General features: G+C 40.4%; 4 protein-coding genes and 1 non-coding gene across 9 annotated transcripts; all 5 read right to left on the minus strand.

The window, feature by feature from the left end:
• Window positions 1-239: 239 nt before the first annotated feature.
• Window positions 240-1,544, minus strand: LOC103428182 (glucosamine 6-phosphate N-acetyltransferase). The gene is made up of 2 exons (XM_008366277.4): window positions 1,358-1,544; window positions 240-959 (listed from the first exon to the last, which is right to left on the minus strand). Exons 1-2 carry the CDS (start codon window positions 1,441-1,443, stop codon window positions 467-469), a joined length of 579 nt encoding a protein of 192 aa, XP_008364499.2. The 5' UTR covers window positions 1,444-1,544; the 3' UTR covers window positions 240-466.
• Window positions 1,408-1,510, minus strand: LOC114825687 (U6 spliceosomal RNA). The gene has a single exon (XR_003774519.1). It is a non-coding gene; the product is annotated as a U6 spliceosomal RNA (small nuclear RNA).
• A 472-nt stretch (window positions 1,545-2,016) lies between the features above and the next one.
• LOC103431430 (eukaryotic translation initiation factor 3 subunit B-like) lies at window positions 2,017-3,738 on the minus strand. Its single transcript, XM_008369588.4, has 3 exons — window positions 3,301-3,738; window positions 2,846-2,989; window positions 2,017-2,352 (listed from the first exon to the last, which is right to left on the minus strand). Exons 1-3 carry the CDS (start codon window positions 3,664-3,666, stop codon window positions 2,164-2,166), a joined length of 699 nt encoding a protein of 232 aa, XP_008367810.3. The 5' UTR covers window positions 3,667-3,738; the 3' UTR covers window positions 2,017-2,163.
• Window positions 3,739-13,426: 9,688 nt separating this feature from the next.
• On the minus strand, window positions 13,427-16,882 carry LOC103428180 (vacuolar protein sorting-associated protein 55 homolog). 4 transcript variants are annotated; one of them, XM_008366272.4, is made up of 5 exons: window positions 16,014-16,882; window positions 15,121-15,253; window positions 14,966-15,005; window positions 14,018-14,099; window positions 13,427-13,897 (listed from the first exon to the last, which is right to left on the minus strand). In XM_008366272.4, exons 2-5 carry the CDS (start codon window positions 15,217-15,219, stop codon window positions 13,702-13,704), a joined length of 417 nt encoding a protein of 138 aa, XP_008364494.1. In that variant the 5' UTR covers window positions 15,220-15,253; window positions 16,014-16,882; the 3' UTR covers window positions 13,427-13,701. The 4 variants fall into 4 exon arrangements, with proteins under 4 accessions (XP_008364494.1, XP_008364495.1, XP_008364497.1 ...); XM_008366273.4 differs by having other exon boundaries at window positions 16,019-16,390; XM_008366275.4 differs by having other exon boundaries at window positions 15,121-15,352; window positions 16,014-16,379.
• A 920-nt stretch (window positions 16,883-17,802) lies between these two features.
• On the minus strand, window positions 17,803-20,593 carry LOC103428179 (transcription factor MAMYB-like). 2 transcript variants are annotated; one of them, XM_017330341.3, is made up of 3 exons: window positions 20,459-20,561; window positions 19,334-19,396; window positions 17,803-19,088 (listed from the first exon to the last, which is right to left on the minus strand). In XM_017330341.3, exon 3 carries the CDS (start codon window positions 18,987-18,989, stop codon window positions 18,039-18,041), a length of 951 nt encoding a protein of 316 aa, XP_017185830.3. In that variant the 5' UTR covers window positions 18,990-19,088; window positions 19,334-19,396; window positions 20,459-20,561; the 3' UTR covers window positions 17,803-18,038. The 2 variants fall into 2 exon arrangements, with proteins under 2 accessions (XP_017185830.3, XP_008364492.3); XM_008366270.4 differs by lacking the exon at window positions 19,334-19,396 and having other exon boundaries at window positions 20,459-20,593.
• Between the last annotated feature and the right edge of the window lie 63 nt (window positions 20,594-20,656).

Below are 20,656 nucleotides of genomic sequence, written 5' to 3' on the forward strand. Positions count from 1 at the left end.
AATAGATACAGAAAATTTGGTTATGCTCTTGACCTCAAAATTCCTTACTTCATTTCATGCTAGCAGCCTCTTATAATGTCCGACTCTACACGACGCGGTCCGATAGCCGTTCCTAACAGTACAATGAGCGTTGCTTGTATAGGACTGAACGAATTGATCCAGGCTCCAACTTGTACCTTGGGGGATTTGTAGGAATGATCCTTTACCCTTATGTTCCCGGCACTTGGTAAAAATGGATATGAACGCAAATGACCGGTAAAATTAGAGAAATGATTTTCACGCATTGTTTTATGCTGGACCTTCCTTTGTTTCATACTGCACAATGCAACGCAATACAAACGAAGCAAAATGCCAACATCAACAAGTCATAAATCATGGTTCTTGAGTTACAAATTGCATTTGCGGCCTTATTTCGAGTGAAGATCGAAAGACACGAAGAAAAATACATCAAGAAAAAGAAAGCTTTTCAAGTGAAATACTTGACCATCTGAATTTCTTTCTGCTTGAAGCCGCACTTCTCATAGAATGCTCTGTTCTCGTTGCTGCAATCAAGAATCACCTTATAACACCCGACAGAACGAGCATGATCCGTGAGGAAGCTAATGATTTTCTTCCCTAACTGCATCCCACGAGCATCAGCGTCAACCACAATGTCTTCAATGTGACCGACTTTGCCACAGTTCCTGATGAACTTCTTCTCGATGAACACGCTTCCAGTTGCAATAATCTTCCCCGAGCGATCATCTTCTATAACGCAGATAACATGGTCATCTCCGAGGGAGCTAATCTCTCCGAACCTATCTGCAAACTCCTTGTCAGATACAGAATCACAAACAGTTAGCTGTTGCAACAGTTGTATGAAACCCTTGCTTTTATCTGACATCTCTAATTTTCGGACTCGAAAAGTTTGCCCTTCACTCCTCTCCATCTTTGCAGAAAGGTGCAGTGCTGGTTGCCAACTAAAACATTAAGAACCAAATCAAAATTAACCAGAGAAACAAGTAAACTAAAGTTCAACAAAACAACCCACGAAAACATGGGGAAGTGGAGCTACAGTCGAGCAAAGCAAGCGAAAATTACTCCTCCATTGGACATGGTTACAAGATTACTTGTTGGAGGATTGGAAAAGCCGAATTTTTACGCTCCGACACAAAATACATCAGATTGACAGATTCTCAGACACATTTCATCGAACAGGTAGTGTGCCCCGTTCTCATATGCTTTGTTGTAAGAATAAATTGAAGAACAATACTTGGTGTTTGAACAAAATTAACTTCGAGTTGAGTAATTTAACAGCGAAGAAGCAAAAAGAAACCCAGAAATCTTTGAAAATTTTGTTTTTAAGAACTGAAATTACCTTGAATGGAGCGAAACGGAGATTGAAACCGTTTGATTGGACGAATCAAAAAAAATTTGGACCATTTCTCGATTTATGCGTGTCATCCTTGCGCAGGGGCCATGCTAATCTTCTCTGTATCGTTCCAATTTTATCGGATGTCCCCGAAGGGACGAGCTTCTCTGCAGGCAAATCATATATAAAGCGTACTGTGGATCCTCGTCTGGGCGATGTGGGAATGTACCTCAGCGCTGGTACTAAAACGCCCCGTTTTGCTTGCTCTTAAACAAGTGGAAATAGATAGTTTCCAAAATAATAATAATAAGTGGAAATAGATTATGGACAATCAACACTAAATAGATTTCCAACGTGTGGCAGATCTCTGAGTCCTAGCCATCTATTCACCTAGTATCCCCTCCTACTCATTCCCCCATTAAACACTTAACATCTCGTCTACCGTAATCGTGCTAAGACTTCAAATGGTTGCATTTTGAAAATGCGATCGTGCAAGAACATCTACGACTTTAAGACAGTGATTAACGTGTCTTTCATCTATTCTTTACTCTTTCTATTTTCGATTTTGATGTGTATGTTTGATGTATTAGAGCATTATTCAAACATTAACTTGTCCACAAATTGATCGTTGTAAGTAGCTTCGGCTAATGTAAGTAGGCCTTATCTTTGTTTGAAAGAGATTATATTTCATTGAAAGTAATTTTATGCCCGATAAACTTGTAACAAAGATGTTGGGTGAGAAATATGGGATGAAAATTTAGAGCACTAAGCACTGGAAATTCACTTAAAATGTGCATGTACACTTGCAGTCTTCATTCCATGCTTTCCCCTCTAATACTCATCATTCCCATCGATGCCGTGACTTCCCCGAAATCTTGCTCCTTTTCCTCTCTTACTTTTCTGCCGTGGTTTACTCGCTGTGCTTCTTCGAGTACTTCTGCATCTTCATCTTCCTCTTTCAAGGGACTGAGCAAGGGGGGCGGCCCCGTATGCCTTGAGGACTGCAGCATAGATTTATTTTATTTTTAGCAAAAACGAAAAAATAAATACCCGACACTGCTGCAAACATACATTATCTAACAGATTCCGCAACGCTGCTCGGTTATTATAAAATCATGCTGAAAAATGAGCGTCCAATGATGCTCGTTCGGTTGGGTGTTATAAGGTGATTCTTGATTGCAGTAACGAGAAATCAAGAACTTGAAATTAAAACTTAAGAAATGAAAGGAAGAAACTGATCAACTTCAATATATTAAGAAATTAAAAATGGAAAATTTCAACTCGATCGCTTATAGTCCTAGCGTCTGGCATCTCTTCAATATACAATACATCTCAATATGCAATTGAAGTAAACAGAAATTTTGTGTATATATTAGATACTGTTGAATACCATTAAAATCAATAACTACGAAAATGTCTACTTGCTAAATGCATATGGAAAAGTTGAACTGATAGAAAATGGTTGACAGGAACAGAGAGGTTACGAAAAATTACCATAAAAGCGGCTGGAGAAGTTTCAATGGTAGTCCCCACATCAAGGATATCAACGAACCTGTCCAAATCATCATACAGGCTTACTGATAGTGTATGCGTATGGAAGTTGTATCCATCTCTCTTCTCCCTAGCAAGTTCAGCTTCCTACAAAGGGAAACATGAAAAGATGAGATGCCAAAGAAATGCATATCGATGAGCGGATGAAATTACAAGTACACAACAATCAACGAACGCCTTGTACATGCACGGCAAGTGATCCCCTGGAATACATACAAATCCTTCAACTCCAAAGAAAAGAGAGACGTCAATAAACCGGATACAATAGCCATGATTTAAAATTTCTCCCTCGAATCAAACGATTGAACACAATTAGCACCTAATTAAATTCAAGTTCGACAGCATGAAAACAAAAGCATAAAATTCCCAATTCAAAAAAAACAGAAAATAAATACTACCTGACGAGAATTAAACTCTATAAAACAACGACCCAAGCTTTCGTGGGTTTGGGGATTCAAAGGCACGGAAACCCCATCGTGTTTAATCACACCAACTTCACTAAACGCTCGTCGGATTTCGCTTTCGAGCTTCTCGGCCATCCTGGCATCAACAATTGGAAGGTTATCGACGACAATCACGTTTCCGAGCCCGATGTCGAACAGCAAGCCGTCGTCGTTGTAGAAGACTTGTTGGTCATCAGACTCATACAAGTTTTGGTAAGGAGTCGGCGGAGTCGGCGGAGGAGGCGGAGTGTTTAAGTGGAGGGCGGAGAGTTGAAGGCGCAGCTGCTCTTGCTCTCCCATGGTGGCGGTGTCTATTGTCATGCTTTTCACTTTTCACTTTCTACGACCAGAGCGTTTTCTGCCTCGCAAAATAACTGAAAATAAAAGGTTTATGATAAATATAAGAGTTTTTTAATAATCTCACAAACTCAAATAACAATTTTAATATTTTATGTTTCTTTACAGATATATATTTATAAGATAACAAAGGAGTAATATTAGGAAATAAATCATTTATATACCAGACAAAGAAATCCAGACCAAATCAAATCATATTAAAATCCTAATTAAATCACTAATTAAATCATATCTCTAAAATACTTTCCTTTTACCAACAAAGGTAAGTTCGGCTTTCAGTCCACTTTGGTTTTTGTAAAAAAAATCTTTTTATTTTTAAGCTAAAATAGAGAGAAAATGAAGCGAAAATATATAAGAAATAAGGCTTTCCTCTTTACTTATTAGTGAGAGGTTTAAGTTATTTTTGTCGAATGTAAATTTGAATCACATTATTACTAGCGAGGCTTAACCTATCCCTCCCCCTTAATGCAAATATTATCATTTGTTTAAAACATAATTGGCTTAAAGTTGAGTTTATCTAACTTTGAATTGAAATTAGACTAATATTTAACTTCAAGGTGGACTTTGAAAAATGAATACACAACATAAATATATATAAAAAAAATATTGATTTATATTTGGTTCAGTTTGATGTTTGAACTATCAAAACTGAAACTGAACTGATATATTTCAGTTCGGTTTGTGTTTTTAGTTTCAATTCAGTTTTCAATCAAATTTTTTAGTTTCGGTGTTTTTTACTTTTTTGGACTATGTATGTACATAAAACAAGTCCATGGCCGCATCATGTTCCAGTCTGTTTCTCTGAGGTCGTTTTGATAACCATTTCGTTTTCAATTTTCATTTTTATCACTTTTTTTTAGAAACTAAAATTCAAAACTCGTTTGGGAACTACTTTTAGTTTTTATTTTATTTTTTTAAATAGAAAACTACATTCTTAAGTTTCAAAATTTAGCTTTGTATTTTCACTTTTTTATATTTCATTTTTTTTTAAATTAAAAGTAGTTACCAAATAATTTAAAAAAAAAAAGTAAAAACAAAAATCTGAAACTGAAAATAAAATGATTATTATACGGTCTCTATTTGTTAATATATTAGTAGATAGACACAATTATACAACAACAACAACAACAACAAAGCCTTTTCCCACTAAGTGGGGTCGGCTATATGAATCCTAGAACGCCATTGCGCTCGGTTTTGTGTCATGTCCTCCGTTAGATCCAAGTACTCTAAGTCTTTTCTTAGAGTCTCTTCCAAAGTTTTCCTAGGTCTTCCTCTACCCCTTCGGCCCTGAACCTCTGTCCCGTAGTCACATCTTCGAACCGGAGCCTACTTTACCTCGGATATCCTCATTCCCAATCTTATCCTTTCTCGTGTGCCCACACATCCCACGAAGCATCCTTATCTCCGCTACACCACCCAACATTCTCTGCCATACACCATCGCTGGCCTTATTGCCGTCCTATAAAATTTTCCCTTGAGCTTCAGTGGCCTACGACGGTCACACAACACGCCGGATGCACTCTTTCCATCCAGCTCGTATTCTATGGTTGAGATCTCCATCTAATTCTCCGTTCTCTTGCAAGATAGATCCTAGGTAACGAAAACGGTCGCTTTTTGTGATCTTCGCTAGATTGCTCCGGTCATTAGTGTGGATAAGTATATAAATGGCTAGAGATAGGAAAGCAAACACAAGATGTACGTGGTTCACCCAGATTGGCTACGTCCACGGAATAGAAGAGTTCTCATTAATTGTGAAGGGTTTACACAAGTACATAGGTTCAAGCTCTCCTTTAGTGAGTACGAGTGAATGATTTAGTACAAATGACATTAGGAAATATTGTGGGAGAATGATCTCGTAATCACGAAACTTCTAAGTATCGGAGTGTGGTGTCGTCTTGACTTGCCTTATCTGTCTCATAGGTAGATGTGGCATCTTCTCTGGAAGTACTCTTTCTCCATCCAGGGGTGGTATCTTTAACTGGTGGAGATGCACAAGGTAATGTATCAATTTCACTTGAAGCTTACTTGTAGTTTCAGGCTTGGTCAAGCGCGATACAAACCATGTAGTAGGAGTCCCCCAAGTCGCCGAGCTAGGGGGTCTGCTGAAAGAGGTGACAGACAAGGTAAGCAATCAGAGCTCCGACTGATTGTTCACCTTCTCCCCATCTTGCAGCAGCATGAAGGATAAAGAGAAGAAAAATGAGAAGAGATGATATGAGATACTTTTGCTTTTGAAGAAGTAACTTTCCACAGGCTTATTCTTGAACTGAGCTGGAGGGTTTTCTGGTTTCCTCCAGAGTATAAGGCCGACTGAAGAATTTGAGGGTCAAAACAAGTCCATCAAATCTAGAGTACGTTCCACCCTGCTGATATGGGATACTTTTGCTTTTGACGGAGTAATGGATGTATCGGCACGAGTGCTGTTACGCTTGTCTCCACATGCTTCCTTGTATCCTTCGCACTTGCCCTATCTGTTCCTCAAGCAGATGCGGAATCTTCCCTGGAAACATAAGATGTTGAAGATGAGTACTCGAGAGCAATGCCAGGTAAGTAATCAGGTAAGGGGTTCCAGGCAGTCAGTTCCTGGCTGGAAGCTTGATTCCAAGTGCTGACTGATTGCTCTCTTTCTCCTTGTCTTGCAGGTAAAAACAAGGCCAAAAGAAAAAACAGGGAAAAAGCATGATATGGGATACTCTTGCTTTTAACCCTGATGATATGAGATATTCTTGCTCTAGTATAGCTTGTTTGCAGAGGTATTATCGGGGGGAAAGAAAGCTGAATATTTCGAAAGGCTTTGTTGGGAGTGCCCTCTCAGATATGATGAAGGGTTGAGCATTTTTGCAGGTCTGCCTGTCCGTTGGGGATGGAGGTCGACATATATAGGGGTCTCCCTAACAACAAGTAGTAATGCTATTCCTTTACCCTGCTTGGTCATAGCACAGTAGTGGGAGCTGCCAGTTTCACATGTTTTAACTCTGTCAGAGCACTTTGAAAAAGTGGTCTGTGGTATCTGGCTCTCGAGATTCGGAGAATGATGCCTCTTCGATTTTTGAGAAAGCAATCATGCTGGGGGTCTGACTCTCGAGATTCGGAGAGCAGTGTCTCTTCGATTTTTGAGGAAGTAATCATGTTGGGAGTCTGGTTCTCGAGATTCGGAGGGCGGTGCCTCTTCGATTTTGGAGCAAGCAATCTTGTTGGGAGTGTTGTCTCGAATGTGAGTTAAGGTTGGACATGTTTGCTAGTCTACCTTGCCACGAAGCACAAAGGTTGACACACAGGGACTTTCCAATTATCCAGCAATGGTACTGTTCCTTTACCCTCTCTTCGATTTTGAGAAAGTAGTCATGTTGGGAGTCTGGCTCTCGAGATTCGGAGGACGGTGCCTCTTCGATTTTGGAGCAAGCAATCTTGTTGGGACTGTTTTCTCGAATGTGAGTAAAGGTTGGGCATGGTTGCTAGTCTACCTTGCCACGAAGCACAGAGGTTGACACACAGGGACTTTCCAATTATCCAGCAGTGGTACTGTTCCTTTACCCTTGTGGGTAATAATATGGTAGCTAGACCTTCAAAATTTATGTGTCTAAACTTTGTTAGTGCTGTTTCTTTGCTATTCTTTTACCTTTCTTGGTCAGAGCGATGTAGTGGGAGCTGCAAGCTTCACGTGCTCAACTTTGGCAGAGAACTTTGGCAAAGTGATCTGTGGTACCCATGAGTTATTGTTGCGTGTGGGAAGTGGGTGATTGAACAGTAAGATTCATGTGCTTTCTACTTCACCAGAAGTCTTCGACAGAATGCCCATAATTTCTGCAAAGCTGAGTGTGCGTGTGACAGGTGCTGACAAGGCTAGAAAAGTAGGTGCCTCTTCGATTTCTGAGATCGGTCCTCGTGGTCTCTGAGCAGCCCAGCTTTTGAGAAAGCGAGCGCCTCTTCGATTGATTCGGAGAACGGTGCCTCACCGATTTTTAAGAAGCAATCATGATGGGGGTCTGGCTCTCGAGATTCGGGGAGCAGTGTCTCTTCGATTTTTGAGAAAGTAATCATGTTGGAAGAGTGGCTCTCGAGATTCGGAGGGCGGTGCCTCTTCGATTTTGGAGCAAGCAATCTTGTTGGGAGTGTTTTCTCGAATGTGAGTAAAGGTTGGGCATGTTTGCTAGTCTACCTTGCCACGAAGCACAGAGGTTGACACACAGGGACTTTCCAATTATCCAGCAATGGTATTGTTCCTTTACCCTCTCTTCGATTTTTAAGAAAGTAGTCATGTTGGGAGTCTGGCTCTTTAGATTCGGAGGACGGTGCCTCTTCGATTTTGGAGCAAGCAATCTTATTGGGAGTGTTTTCTCGAATGTGAGTAAAGGTTGGGCATGTTTGCTAGTCTACCTTGCCACGAAGCACAGAGGTTGACATACATGGACTTTCCAATTATCCAGCAGTGGTACTGTTCCTTTACCCTTGTGGGTAATAATATGGTAGCTAGACCTTCAAAATTTATGGGTCTAAACTTTGTTAGTGCTGTTTCTTTGCTATTCTTTTACCCTTCTTGGTCAGAGCGATGTAGTGGGAGCTGCAAGCGTCACGTGCTCAACTTTGGCAAAGAACTTTGGCAAAGTTATTTGTGGTACCCATGAGCTATTGTTGCGTGTGGGAAGTGGGTGATTGAACAGTAAGATTCATGTGTTTTCTACTTCCCCAGAAGTCTTTGACAGAATGCCCATAATTTCCGCAAAGCTGAGTGTGCGTGTGACAGGTGCTGACAAGGCTGGAAAAGTAGGTGCCTCTTCGATTTCTGAGATCGGCCCTCGTGGTCTCTAGGGAGCCCAGCTTTTGAGAAAGCGAGCGCCTCTTCGATTTCTGAGATCGGCCTTCGTGGTCTTTGAGCAGCCCAACTTTTGAGAAAGCAAACGGCTCTTCGATTTCTGAGATCAACCCTCGTGATCTCTAAGCAGCCCAACTTTTGAGAAAGCAAACGCCTCTTCGATTTCTGAGCAGGCGCCTCTTTGATTTCTGAAGCTCCGTCGAGTGCAGATTTTTATAGGGGCTGGCATTAAGTTCCAAAGCACACTTGAATCTCCACCAGCAGAAGCTTCATTCTTGCACTTCTAAGATCTTGATTTGTCCGACCTCTTCTCTCTTCAACACCTTTGAAAATGTCTGGCCCCTCCGACCGTCGTTTTGACTTGAACCTTGTTGAAGAGGCAGCCCCGCCTTCTCCAGACAACATATGGCGCCCATCCTTCGTCTCCCCAACTGGTCCTCTTACCGTTGGGGATTCCGTGATGAAGAATGATATGACCGCTGCGGTGGTGGCCAGGAACCTTCTCACTCCCAAAGATAACAGACTACTTTCCAAACGGTCTGATGAGTTAGCTGTTAAGGATTCGCTGGCTCTCAGTGTTCAGTGTGCAGGTTCTGTGTCTAATATGGCCCAACGCCTATTTGCTCGAACCCGCCAAGTTGAATCATTGGCGGCTGAAGTGATGAGTCTCAAACAGGAGATTAGAGGGCTCAAGCATGAGAATAAACAGTTGCACCGGCTCGCACATGACTATGCTACAAACATGAAGAGGAAGCTTGACCAGATGAAGGAAACTGATGGTCAGGTTTTACTTGATCATCAGAGATTTGTGGGTTTGTTCCAAAGGCATTTATTGCCTTCGTCTTCTGGGGCTGTACCGCGTAATGAAGCTCCAAATGATCAACCTCTGATGCCTCCTCCTTCTAGGGTTCTGTCCAGTACTGAGGCTCCAAATGATCCCCCTCCGGTGCCTTCTCTTTCTGGGGCTCTACCGACTGCTGAGACTTCTCCTAAGCAACCTTTGTGAAGGCTCCCTCTTGTGTGTTTATTTTGACTCATGTATATGTACATATTTGTAGCTTATCGGGGATATCAATAAATAAGCTTTCCTTCATTTCAACGTATTGTGTTAAATACACCAAAGCCTTCTTCGCTAAGTTCTTTGAATTTTCTTTTGTTGAAGCTTGTATGTTGAAGCTTTCTAAGTGGAGCATGTAGGTTGGGGTAGTGTTCCCTTAATTTCCCGAGTGAGGAAAACTTCTTGGTTGGAGACTTGGAAAATCCAAGTCACTGAGTGGGATCGGCTATATGAATCTTAGAACGCCATTGTGCTCGATCCTGTGTCATGTCCTTCGTTAGATCCAAGTACTCTAAGTCTTTTCTTAGAGTCTCTTCCAAAGTTTTCCTAGGTCTTCCTCTACCCCTTCGGCCCTGAATCTCTGTCCCATAGTCGCATCTTCTAATCGGAGCGTCAGTAGGCCTTCTTTGCACATGTCCAAACCACCGTAACCGATTTTCTCTCATCTTTCCTTCAATTTCGGCTACTCCTACTTTACCCCGGATATCCTCATTCCTAATCTTATCCTTTCTCGTGTGCCCACACATCCAACGAAGCATCCTCATCTCCGCTACACCCATTTTGTGTACGTGTTGATGTTTCACCGCCCAACATTCTGTGCCATACAGCATCGCCGGCCTTATTGCCGTCCTATAAAATTTTCCCTTGAGCTTCAGTGGCATACGGCGGTCACACAACACGCCGGATGCACTCTTCCACTTCATCCATCCAGCTTGTATTCTATGGTTGAGATCTCCATCTAATTCTCCGTTCTTTTGCAAGATAGATCCTAGGTAACGAAAACGGTCGCTCTTTGGTATTTCTTGATCTCCGATCCTCACCCCTAACTCGTTTTGGCCTCCATTTGCACTGAACTTGCACTCCATATATTCTGTCTTTGATCGGCTTAGGCGAAGACCTTTAGATTCCAACACTTCTCTCCAAAGGTTAAGCTTTGCATTTACCCCTTCCTGAGTTTCATCTATCAACACTATATCGTCTGCGAAAAGCATACACCAAGGAATATCATCTTGAATATGTCCTGTTAACTCATCCATTACCAACGCAAAAAGGTAAGGACTTAAGGATGAGCCTTGATGTAATCCTACAGTTATGGGAAAGCTTTCGGTTTGTCCTTCATGAGTTCTTACGGCAGTCTTTGCTCCTTCATACATATCCTTTATAGCTTGGATATATGCTACTCGTACTCCTTTCTTCTCTAAAATCCTCCAAAGAATGTCTCTTGGGACCCTATCATACGCTTTTTCCAAATCTATAAAGACCATGTGTAAATCCTTTTTCCCATCTCTATATCTTTCCATCAATCTTCGTAAGAGATAGATTGCCTCCATGGTTGAGCGCCCTGGCATGAACCCGAATTGGTTGTCCGAAACCCGTGTCTCTTGCCTCAATCTATGCTCAATGACTCTCTCCCAGAGCTTCATTGTATGACTCATTAGCTTAATACCCCTATAGTTCATGCAATTTTGTACGTCGCCCTTATTCTTGTAGATAGGCACCAAAGTGCTCGTTCGCCACTCATTTGGCATCTTCTTCGTTTTCAAAATCCTATTGAAAAGGTCAATGAGCCATGTTATACCTGTCTCTCCCAAAACTTTCCACACTTCGATTGGTATATCGTCTGGGCCTATTGCTTTTCTATGCTTCATCTTCTTCAAAGCTACAACCACTTCTTCCTTCCGGATTCGACGATAAAAGGAGTAGTTTCTACACTCTTCTGAGTTACTTAACTCCCCTAAAGAAGCACTCCTTTCATGTCCTTCATTGAAAAGATTATGAAAATAACCTCTCCATCTGTCTTTAACCGCGTTCTCTGTAGCAAGAACCTTTCCATCCTCATCCTTGATGCACCTCACTTGGTTTAGGTCCCTTGTCTTCTTTTCCCTTGCTCTAGCTAGTTTATAGATATCCAACTCTCCTTCTTTGGTATCTAGTCGTTTATACATATCGTCGTAAGCCGCTAACTTAGCTTCTCTGACAGCTTTCTTCGCCTCTTGCTTCGCTTTTCTATACCTTTCACCATTTTCATCGGTCCTCTCCTTGTATAAGGCTTTACAACATTCCTTCTTAGCCTTCACCTTTGTTTGTACCTCCTCATTCCACCACCAAGATTCCTTTTGGTGTGGGGCAAAGCCCTTGGACTCTCCTAATACCTCTTTTGCTACTTTTCGGATACAACTAGCCATGGAATCCCACATTTGGCTAGCTTCCCCCTCTCTATCCCACACACATTGGGTGATTACCTTCTCTTTGAAAATGGCTTGTTTTTCTTCTTTTAGATTCCACCATCTAGTTCTTGGGCACTTCCAAGTCTTGTTCTTTTGTCTTACTCTTTTGATATGTACATCCATCACCAACAAGCGATGTTGATTAGCCACGCTCTCTCCTGGTATAACTTTGCAATCCTTACAAATTATACGATCCCCTTTCCTCATTAGAAGAAAATCTATTTGTGTTTTTGACGACCCACTCTTGTAGGTGATCACATGTTCTTCTCTCTTCTTAAAGAAGGTGTTGGCTAAGAAGAGATCATATGCCATTGCAAAATCCAAGATAGCTTCCCCATCCTCGTTTCTCTCCCCAAAACCATGGCCACCATGAAAACCTCCATAGTTGCCTGTCTCCCTGCCCACGTGTCCATTTAAATCTCCTCCTATAAATAACTTCTCCGTCTGAGCAATTCCTTGCACCAAGTCTCCAAGATCTTCCCAAAATTTCTCCTTCGAACTCGTATCCAACCCTACTTGAGGTGCGTACGCACTAATCACATTGATAAGTTCTTGTCCTATTACAATCTTGATTGCCATGATTCTATCTCCTACCCTCTTGACATCTACAACATCTTGTACCAAGGTCTTGTCCACGATGATGCCAACACCGTTTCTCGTTCTATTTGTGCCCGAATACCAAAGTTTAAACCCTGAGTTTTCTAGATCCTTTGCCTTACTACCAACCCACTTAGTTTCTTGTAGGCACATAATATTTATCCTTCTCCTCACCATAACTTCCACTACTTCCATAGATTTTCCCGTTAAGGTTCCTATATTCCACGTTCCTAAACGCATTTTGCTCTCTTGAACTCTACCCTTCTGTCCTAGCTTCTTCACCCTCCCCCGTCTAATAGGATCAAAGTACTTCTTTTGTGTGTCCCGGGTAAAGTTGATAGGAGCATATGCTCCCAAACAACTTTGAGTGGAGTCGTTCGAAAAGAAGTTTCTATGGCCCCCTTGCTCATTTAACACTGCATCCGGGTGCCGATGGAGATACAGCGACCCTTGCTCACTTATCACTGTGCTCGGGCCACACAGCGCGCCACTTACGGGTGACGCCCTAGCTTTAGCGCGATTTTGTTCTGGATTCATTTTCATAAGGATTCGACGTGATCATGGAGTGCCGGCTGTCGACTACCTGACGCCCTCCCCCTCCTCCTTTATCCGGGCTTGGGACCGGCCATGTAGATAGACACAATTATGAGAATGATAAATTTGTTTCAAGTAAGTTGTTCTCTTGATATTTGAGTTAGATTCATGTTCAAGTTTATCTTTAGTCCTTTAAGTTATTCCACATATGTGAGTTGACGTAGGCCCAATTTGGTATTGTTTTTTTTTTCCACAAAAAACTGCTTCGCTTTAAAGTTAAACAGTAAAAAAGTATTTGGTAAAAATAAAATATATTGCGTAGTTTAAAAGCAATAGCCTTTTAAAAGTAGCATGTAAGTTGCTTTTAAAAACAGCTTTAAAAAAAAGCGGAGTTGAGCCCTTACAATATTTTTAATTCCTGTAATAATCTCATTAATTTTAAACAATGATATTATTTACCCTTTTAGACACTTCTTAACAACGGAGACCATGATGTGACGACCAAACCATCAACTACACCAGAAGTACAAGGATACACAATTCCGATGTGAATCGATACGATGAGATGTTAAAACGTATTAAACACAATACACACTCAATTACATGGATAAATAATTACACTCAAACAGGAAAAAACGTAAAGGGGAAAGCAGTTTTGGAATATATAACAAGCTGATATTGGAGGCAATGCTCACCAAGAAATAGATACATCCTATGGGAAAATAACACGTCTTTACAGAAATCTGGCAGGACTGCAGGAGAGGCATACCTCAGATCGAACTGTAGCTGTCATCATCATCACTTGTCCGAATGTAACACATTATTGCCAGTACAAATACGAAAAAGGATGAGAGCTCCATAGCCAGGGCCCCCCAACCAATGACACCAGCGTGTTTTAAGATAGCAGGGATTGCAATGCTTCCAATAGCTGAAGCTCCGGTCAAGAACTTGGTTGCATTTACCCAGCTGTTTCATCATACAGTATTTAATAAGCGAAGGGAGTAAGAACACAAATAATGTTGATGCAGCTTTAGACTTTAAACGAATAGTTATTTCAGTAAGCAAGTTCAGGGGAGAAAGACAAACCCATTTTCAGAATGTGAAAATATAGAAGAATCGGATCCCACAAAGAACAGCAATGGCATGGGAAGGAGCACATACATTATTACTGCAAAACATCGTGAGATGACCACACCATCAGCATGCATGTTTTCATGCAAATCATTGAAACCTACATAGAGGATGTTCTCTCGAGGGAAGATTCCTTAAAAATGTAATATTTATCTTGTTTTGATAATTAAAAAATGTTAAGTTGAACACGCCAATGATGGCAATATAACAGAGACTTTGATACCAGCAAATAAGGGGACGATATGATCGTGGAATTCCATTATCCGCACATTTTAGTTATTGGAAAGCAATTATTTCTAGTGAAAGCATTCACCTGTATAGAAGAATTACTAATCACCTTTAACCATCAATCAAACATAAGCATTACCGGGGGGGGGGGGGGGGGGGGTGCGGAATATCACCAAAACCAATACCATAAATACAGGACAGCAGAGATATCCAATCCTGATTTATTCCTGAACCTATATTCGTACATGTTGCTAGATCCTAGATGTCATTTAAAGTCACCATCAAACCATATCACTATCCTTTTACCACCTGACCGAAGGCTCAAAGGCTCTTGTTTCTAATCACGTCAAAGACAAATATGAAAATAATTCTGAAACAATGAAGCAAAGAGATACAAGAAACTTTGACAAAAAAGAAAGCAAAAAGTAAAACGTATTCAGATCTATTTATTCATTTGAGTTATGGGAATTAAAATAAAGGGAATAGAATATCATTACCCTTAAAGATTCTTTCTTAAAGGAGCTAGATAATCAAAAATTGAAATCTTTATGAGTACTGGCATACCTATCATCTTATAAGCACATTAACACGTAGCATAACATAACAGCTTATTTGGCCAAAAGAAAAGGCATCACATAGCAAGCTTACGAAGGAAAACAACAGTTCAGAACCTACCAGTTAGCATTGGCCACCAATTATTGTACAAAGCACACGCCTGCATCGAAAAACGTGATAGATGAGAACCTAGCATGACTGTCAACTTACAACAGAGAAAAGCTTACTAATTACATATGAATTGAGCATAACTGACAATAAGAAGCACTACCCACCAAAATTTGCAATACAATCCCTCCAGAGACCAAAATTGCCAGGGCGGCAAGTTTTCCAGTATGCAAGCAGGCACGCATATAGCCTGGTAAGTCTGCCATCAAGTACTTGCCTTAGCGTGCAGATGGGGACCACCTGAAATCATGATGTGCTTAAATATATGCTCATTCCCCATACATCAACTTCAATCTCTGAATGTTAGTCCATAAGCATAGAGTGAACCACGGAACCACCCTGAAGCATGGCATATAGGCACATGTGTGGGGCGATGTTATTTCTCTTGCTTGTGATTTCTTTCACAACTATCATGACTTATTACTTCCCTAGTGTATTACTTACAAAAAGTGTTGTACAATTGAAAATCATTGCAAAGTCTACAATACAGATTAACCATTCCGCAGAAACTACAGCTAAAACTGCGTCGAGTGCCTATTTCACACATACACATACACAAAGTGTTGGTTCATGTGTCAATGCATTATGCTCCGTGTGCACAATCAACGAATCCATGACCACGATATACAAATACACTACTGCGCAGCTAAGGATTCGGAACTAGACATCTCAGTGTTTTGAAGTTGGGAACAATGCAATGCATGTAGGAAAAACAGAGACTTTCTTACAGCAATTCATAGGATTGGAAATTTGGAAATGGAACCCTCATCCTCAAATCAAACACAAAAAGATAGAAACCCCAAATTAATAAGTAAAAATATAAAACCAATCTAATCTGTTCGTAAATGTCTATCATCAGAGCAGGGTTAGGGTTCCAACTCCCACTAAGGTATCATTCCATCCACTTAAATCCCAAATTGATCCTAAAATATCCATTATCCATAATTAATGACAATTCTTCAACAAAAATGCAATCACCAAGGAAGGTTGAAGAATTTACCTTACTTGTTACTTCAATCAAATCAATCGAGCTCAGCCATCCGATTCCGACCACACTGCCGGCGAAAACGGTCGGTTGGTGATTCGGAGTCCGTCCGGAGTCAACAGCTGAGCTCAATAAAGAAAGATTACCCGAACAGGAAACGGATCGGGCCTCCACAATTCAGAATTCTGGAATCGGACCTCAACAACAAGTCTTGAATTGATCCCGGCACGTGATCCCAATTTTCACCTAACCTCTCTCCCCTTTCCTCCTTTTTCTCTATCCATTCATTTTAGTTATTTTTTATTTTTGCAAATCAATAGGAACACACCCCTGCACCTTTCACTGAATAGGTTTTCTCGCTACAGTTGCGCATCAAATCAAGCAGTGTGAGTTGTAAACTTGGGAGTTTGGAGTTGTTTAGGGCCTGTTTAGTAGTTGATTTGGGTTCGATGTTTTTAACTCAAAAATAAGTTTTGAGTTACAAATTTAAAATCTTTTTTTGGTAGTGGATTTGAATACAATTCTTAAAACCATAACTCAAAAATATCTGTAAACAATGGCTATTGGATGAAAACACAAAAAGTGTGTTTTTAGACATTTTATTTTATGGATTATCACTCCCGTCTCTCTCTCCCTCTCTTCCGTTCAATGTACTCCCTTACCTCTTCCCTCTTCAATCCTCTTTTCTTTGTTGTCTTTCCAATCCCTTCCCGCTTATATCCACCATAGCCACCACCTCTATCCTTCTCCCTCCGGCCAAGGCAAATCGATCTTTTCTGCCTCTTCAATACTGTCTTCTTTGTTGCCTCTTCAATCTTATCTCTTCTCACTTGCATCCACCATAGCCACCACATCTTCCCTACGGTTGTTGGATCTCAGGTTTGAGACCGCCAACATGATTAGCCTCTGTCAGCGCGAGTTTGGAGTAAGGAGTTGGTAAATAGCCAAAGGAGTCGCCACTAGGGAAGTGAGGGATGCGGTGGTCGGGTAATTGCTTGGGCTGGGCACTTGACTTTTTTTGTTTGGATTAGTTTTGAGAAAATGCATACCAAACAAGGTTTTGAATTAAAAAATTTTAAATCAAAACATTTGTTTTTAGAAAAAATTAAACTTTGAGTTTCGTTCTCAAGTTAGATACCAAACAGACCCCTTATTTATTTGTTCATTTCTTTTGCAAATTAATATTATAAAATCACATATAAGGTAGTTTATTTACCGTTTTAAATCAATAATACGATACTATCACGTGATATTATGTTACTTGTTTGAAATACCGTCTATAGTGGGGTTGTACATTATTTATTTCTTAAGACAATATTGTCTATTTCTTTCTTCGGTTCGGTACAATTATCATACCATTATCATTTGACACAAAATTGGTATGATAATAATATGGTACGATGGAATATAAGTAGAAGATACAGTTGTCACTTAATACTACGGTATTAAGTGAGAGGTCTTAAGTTTGATTCTCCCTAAAGGAGAATTTGAATCATATTATTGTTAGACCATTGTCAGACTAAACTCACTCCCTTCTCCTTAGTGTATATGGTGCTTCAAAGTACACCTAAAAATTAGTCATATGAACGAGGTAGTACGAGTTAGCACACCATGATTCATGATGGAATGGTAGTAACCGTGTGATTGACATCATGCGGATCCCATGTAAAATGTTAGCTTAGTTTGATTTGAGGTGATGATCTCAGTCACCTATATTCGTCATTCGTGGTAGTCGATTTTGAGATCTCTTATTTACAAGTGTAGAAAAACATCACTAGAAATAAACTAAAATATATCACATCCGTACATGAATATTTCTTCTGTATATCAAACCATAAATAACTTAAGAGGTATGAGTTACAGCATGTTTGTAAGGGTGGACAATCACCAAACTCCAATGGAACTATGATATGAAATTGCCTACGGATCAAACATAGGCAATAATTCTCAATTTCAATTCAAACAAAACAATGAATCATCAAAATTACCTCCTCAATGCAAATGCAGATCCGATTCAAAATTTGATCAGACAAACTTCGTCTACTCTTCGTTAGAAGCCTTGGCGCTCCGAAAGCCCTTCTTCAACTCAGCAACTCTCTTCATACAAGCAGCCTTCGACTTCCCAGGCACAGCAGCTGCAATCTTCTCCCACCTCATTGACACTTCCTTTGGAAATGCCTTCAAGGCATTCAGCAATGCAATGTCTTCAGTAGAAGACCAACTCTCTTTCTTCACTTCACCATTTTCCGCCACTGACTCATCACCCAACTCTTGATTCCCACTTTCAGTTTTCTTGTCATTGGGCTTACGCTTCTTCAGAAACTCTGCATACGAATCTGCATCACTCACTTTCTTCTCTCCCAATTCTTTGGCCCTTTTTATCACACTCTCCACCTTATGCTTTCCTTGAAAGGATTCGGTGATAACCTCCCACCGTCTCAGTGTCCCCACCGGGTGCTTCAAAAGCAGTTTCTTCAAGAACTCAACATCCTCCTCAACCCACTCCGTCTCTTCACCAAAAACCACTGATCCATTACCATTACCTTCGGAAGCCTCACTCCTTTTCTTTTCTCTCACAGACCCACTAATTGTTTCGGGCACGGGCGTTGAATCTGCCCCCAATTCATCAAATCGACGTGGTTTTGATCTCTTCTGAGAAACCCTCTTCTTTGATTCATCCTCTACTTGGGTTGCAATTTCTGGGAAGTCGATGATTGGGCCATGACCAACCCGAATGTCACCACCAGTGACAGGTGCAGGAGCGAAGGGGCCAATGAGGAGGGCGAGAGCGGCCCATATAAGAAGAGATTGGTAGGGTTCGGATTGGAGGAAGAAGGCGAGACCCAGTAACAGAAACGAGATCAAGATGGTAAAGAAAATGAATGGTTTGCTGAGATTCTTGTAATGGGGTTGCGGGTCTGCGGCAGAAGAAGCTACTGCTTTGGATTGGAAGAGGAACCTAGGCCTTGCGTCCTCATCCAAAAACTCCATTTTCGGATCTCGAAGCTAAAAGCTTTAGACACAGCCCTTATATATACTACTAGTCCTTGTGGTTCTTCTGAAGGTCAAGGCTTCGTTTTGGCAGCATCACTGAAAGGTAAAATAGGAAGGTACATATCAATAATGTCCTGCCTGAGATGTAAATTAAAGATTCTCTAAACGATTATCCAAAAGAACAAAGCAATCTGAAAAACTGATATTTTCAACATAAACAAAATGCCCTTATGCCAAACAGATTAGACATAAAAAACCACCCAACAATTATGAGCGCCATAATGGGTTCGATGCCTGGCACTGGTGAATCACACGATGGTAGTCAGGGAAGGCTAAAATACCTCTGTGAGCCTTCACGGCCCCTGCAAGGATTGACTGCTGCAGCGAAGCCACTTGCTGATCCCCTTTCATTTTTTTTTTAGAAAAAACTATTGTAAATAACTAAACACCCACTACATTATTCAAGCAAGTAAACAAAAAGGAAACAAACTACAAACTTTCACTTGCTAAAGTTTTAAGCCAATCGACTTCAACTTGTGAACATCTCCCTTTCCTCTCGTTTAATGAAATTTTGATAGCCTGCTCACTGTTTTTACTGTTCCTACTCCCTAGTATATGGTAACAATCCAACTTCAACTTCAATTATCATCACACTTCGAATCCACAAAGTAACTTTTGGGCACATCAAAGGGATAGAGAATCAAATGAAGAACGATCCGGAGAAATTAGCTGTAATTGAAACTGCATGGGCCAAATTGGAACTCAACTCACTCGTCACTCTATAGACTTACAATCATGTTAAACCTAATAAAAATGTAAGTGAATCCTGGAAAAGCACTTAGATGCTTTATGCAAGAAGCACATAACTAGTGCTTCTTCCAAAATGCACCTCAAGTGCTTTTATAACCCAAAAACACTCCATAAAAAACGCTTTCAATCAATTTAAAAGGACTTCTAAACGAAAATATTGAATGTCACAAAAAGATAAACTTGTGAGCATAACGTTAATTTGTAATACCTAAGACCTTTTCGTAGTATTTCAATCTCGTTTTTCACCTTATACCATATACTAGAACAAAACATAAGGGAACTCAAAACTAACACATACAATGATACAATGCATCCATGTACATATACTATATACTATATACTATATACTACATATATGAAAACTAATCCATTTTTTGAGTAGGAAAAACGGCATTGATTCTACAGGACGTCTACAAGTCCCTCCATCGAAAAAAACACAAACGTTTAAATACTGCCAGGATTAATTGAGAGATCAGATGATAAAATTCAAAACTAGGACATGCAATCCAATCCAATCCAATCAATGAGTTTAACAGTAGAATTGTTAAACAATTAATAATTAAAAAAATGTAATATTTTATATATTCATCAATTGGATTAGCAGAAGAATCAGAGAAAATGGAAGCAGAGAGGTCAATAAATTTAGGGATTCATACCGGAACCCAAGAATCGGAGGAGGAGAGATGCGGCTGGAGCCTGCAGTAATGAAATTTGGAGTCTGTTTGGGAACGGAACCGACAAGATTGAGATTTGAGAGACGTGTATTTTAGTAGATCCAGCAACAAACATAAACCATCGACACTACGTCGTTTCAGGTTTTAGTTTAATTAATTAATAAACCTTTTAATTTGGAA

Source organism: Malus domestica, chromosome 06 (assembly GCF_042453785.1).
Source record: "Malus domestica chromosome 06, GDT2T_hap1".
Taxonomy (NCBI): domain Eukaryota; kingdom Viridiplantae; phylum Streptophyta; class Magnoliopsida; order Rosales; family Rosaceae; genus Malus; species Malus domestica.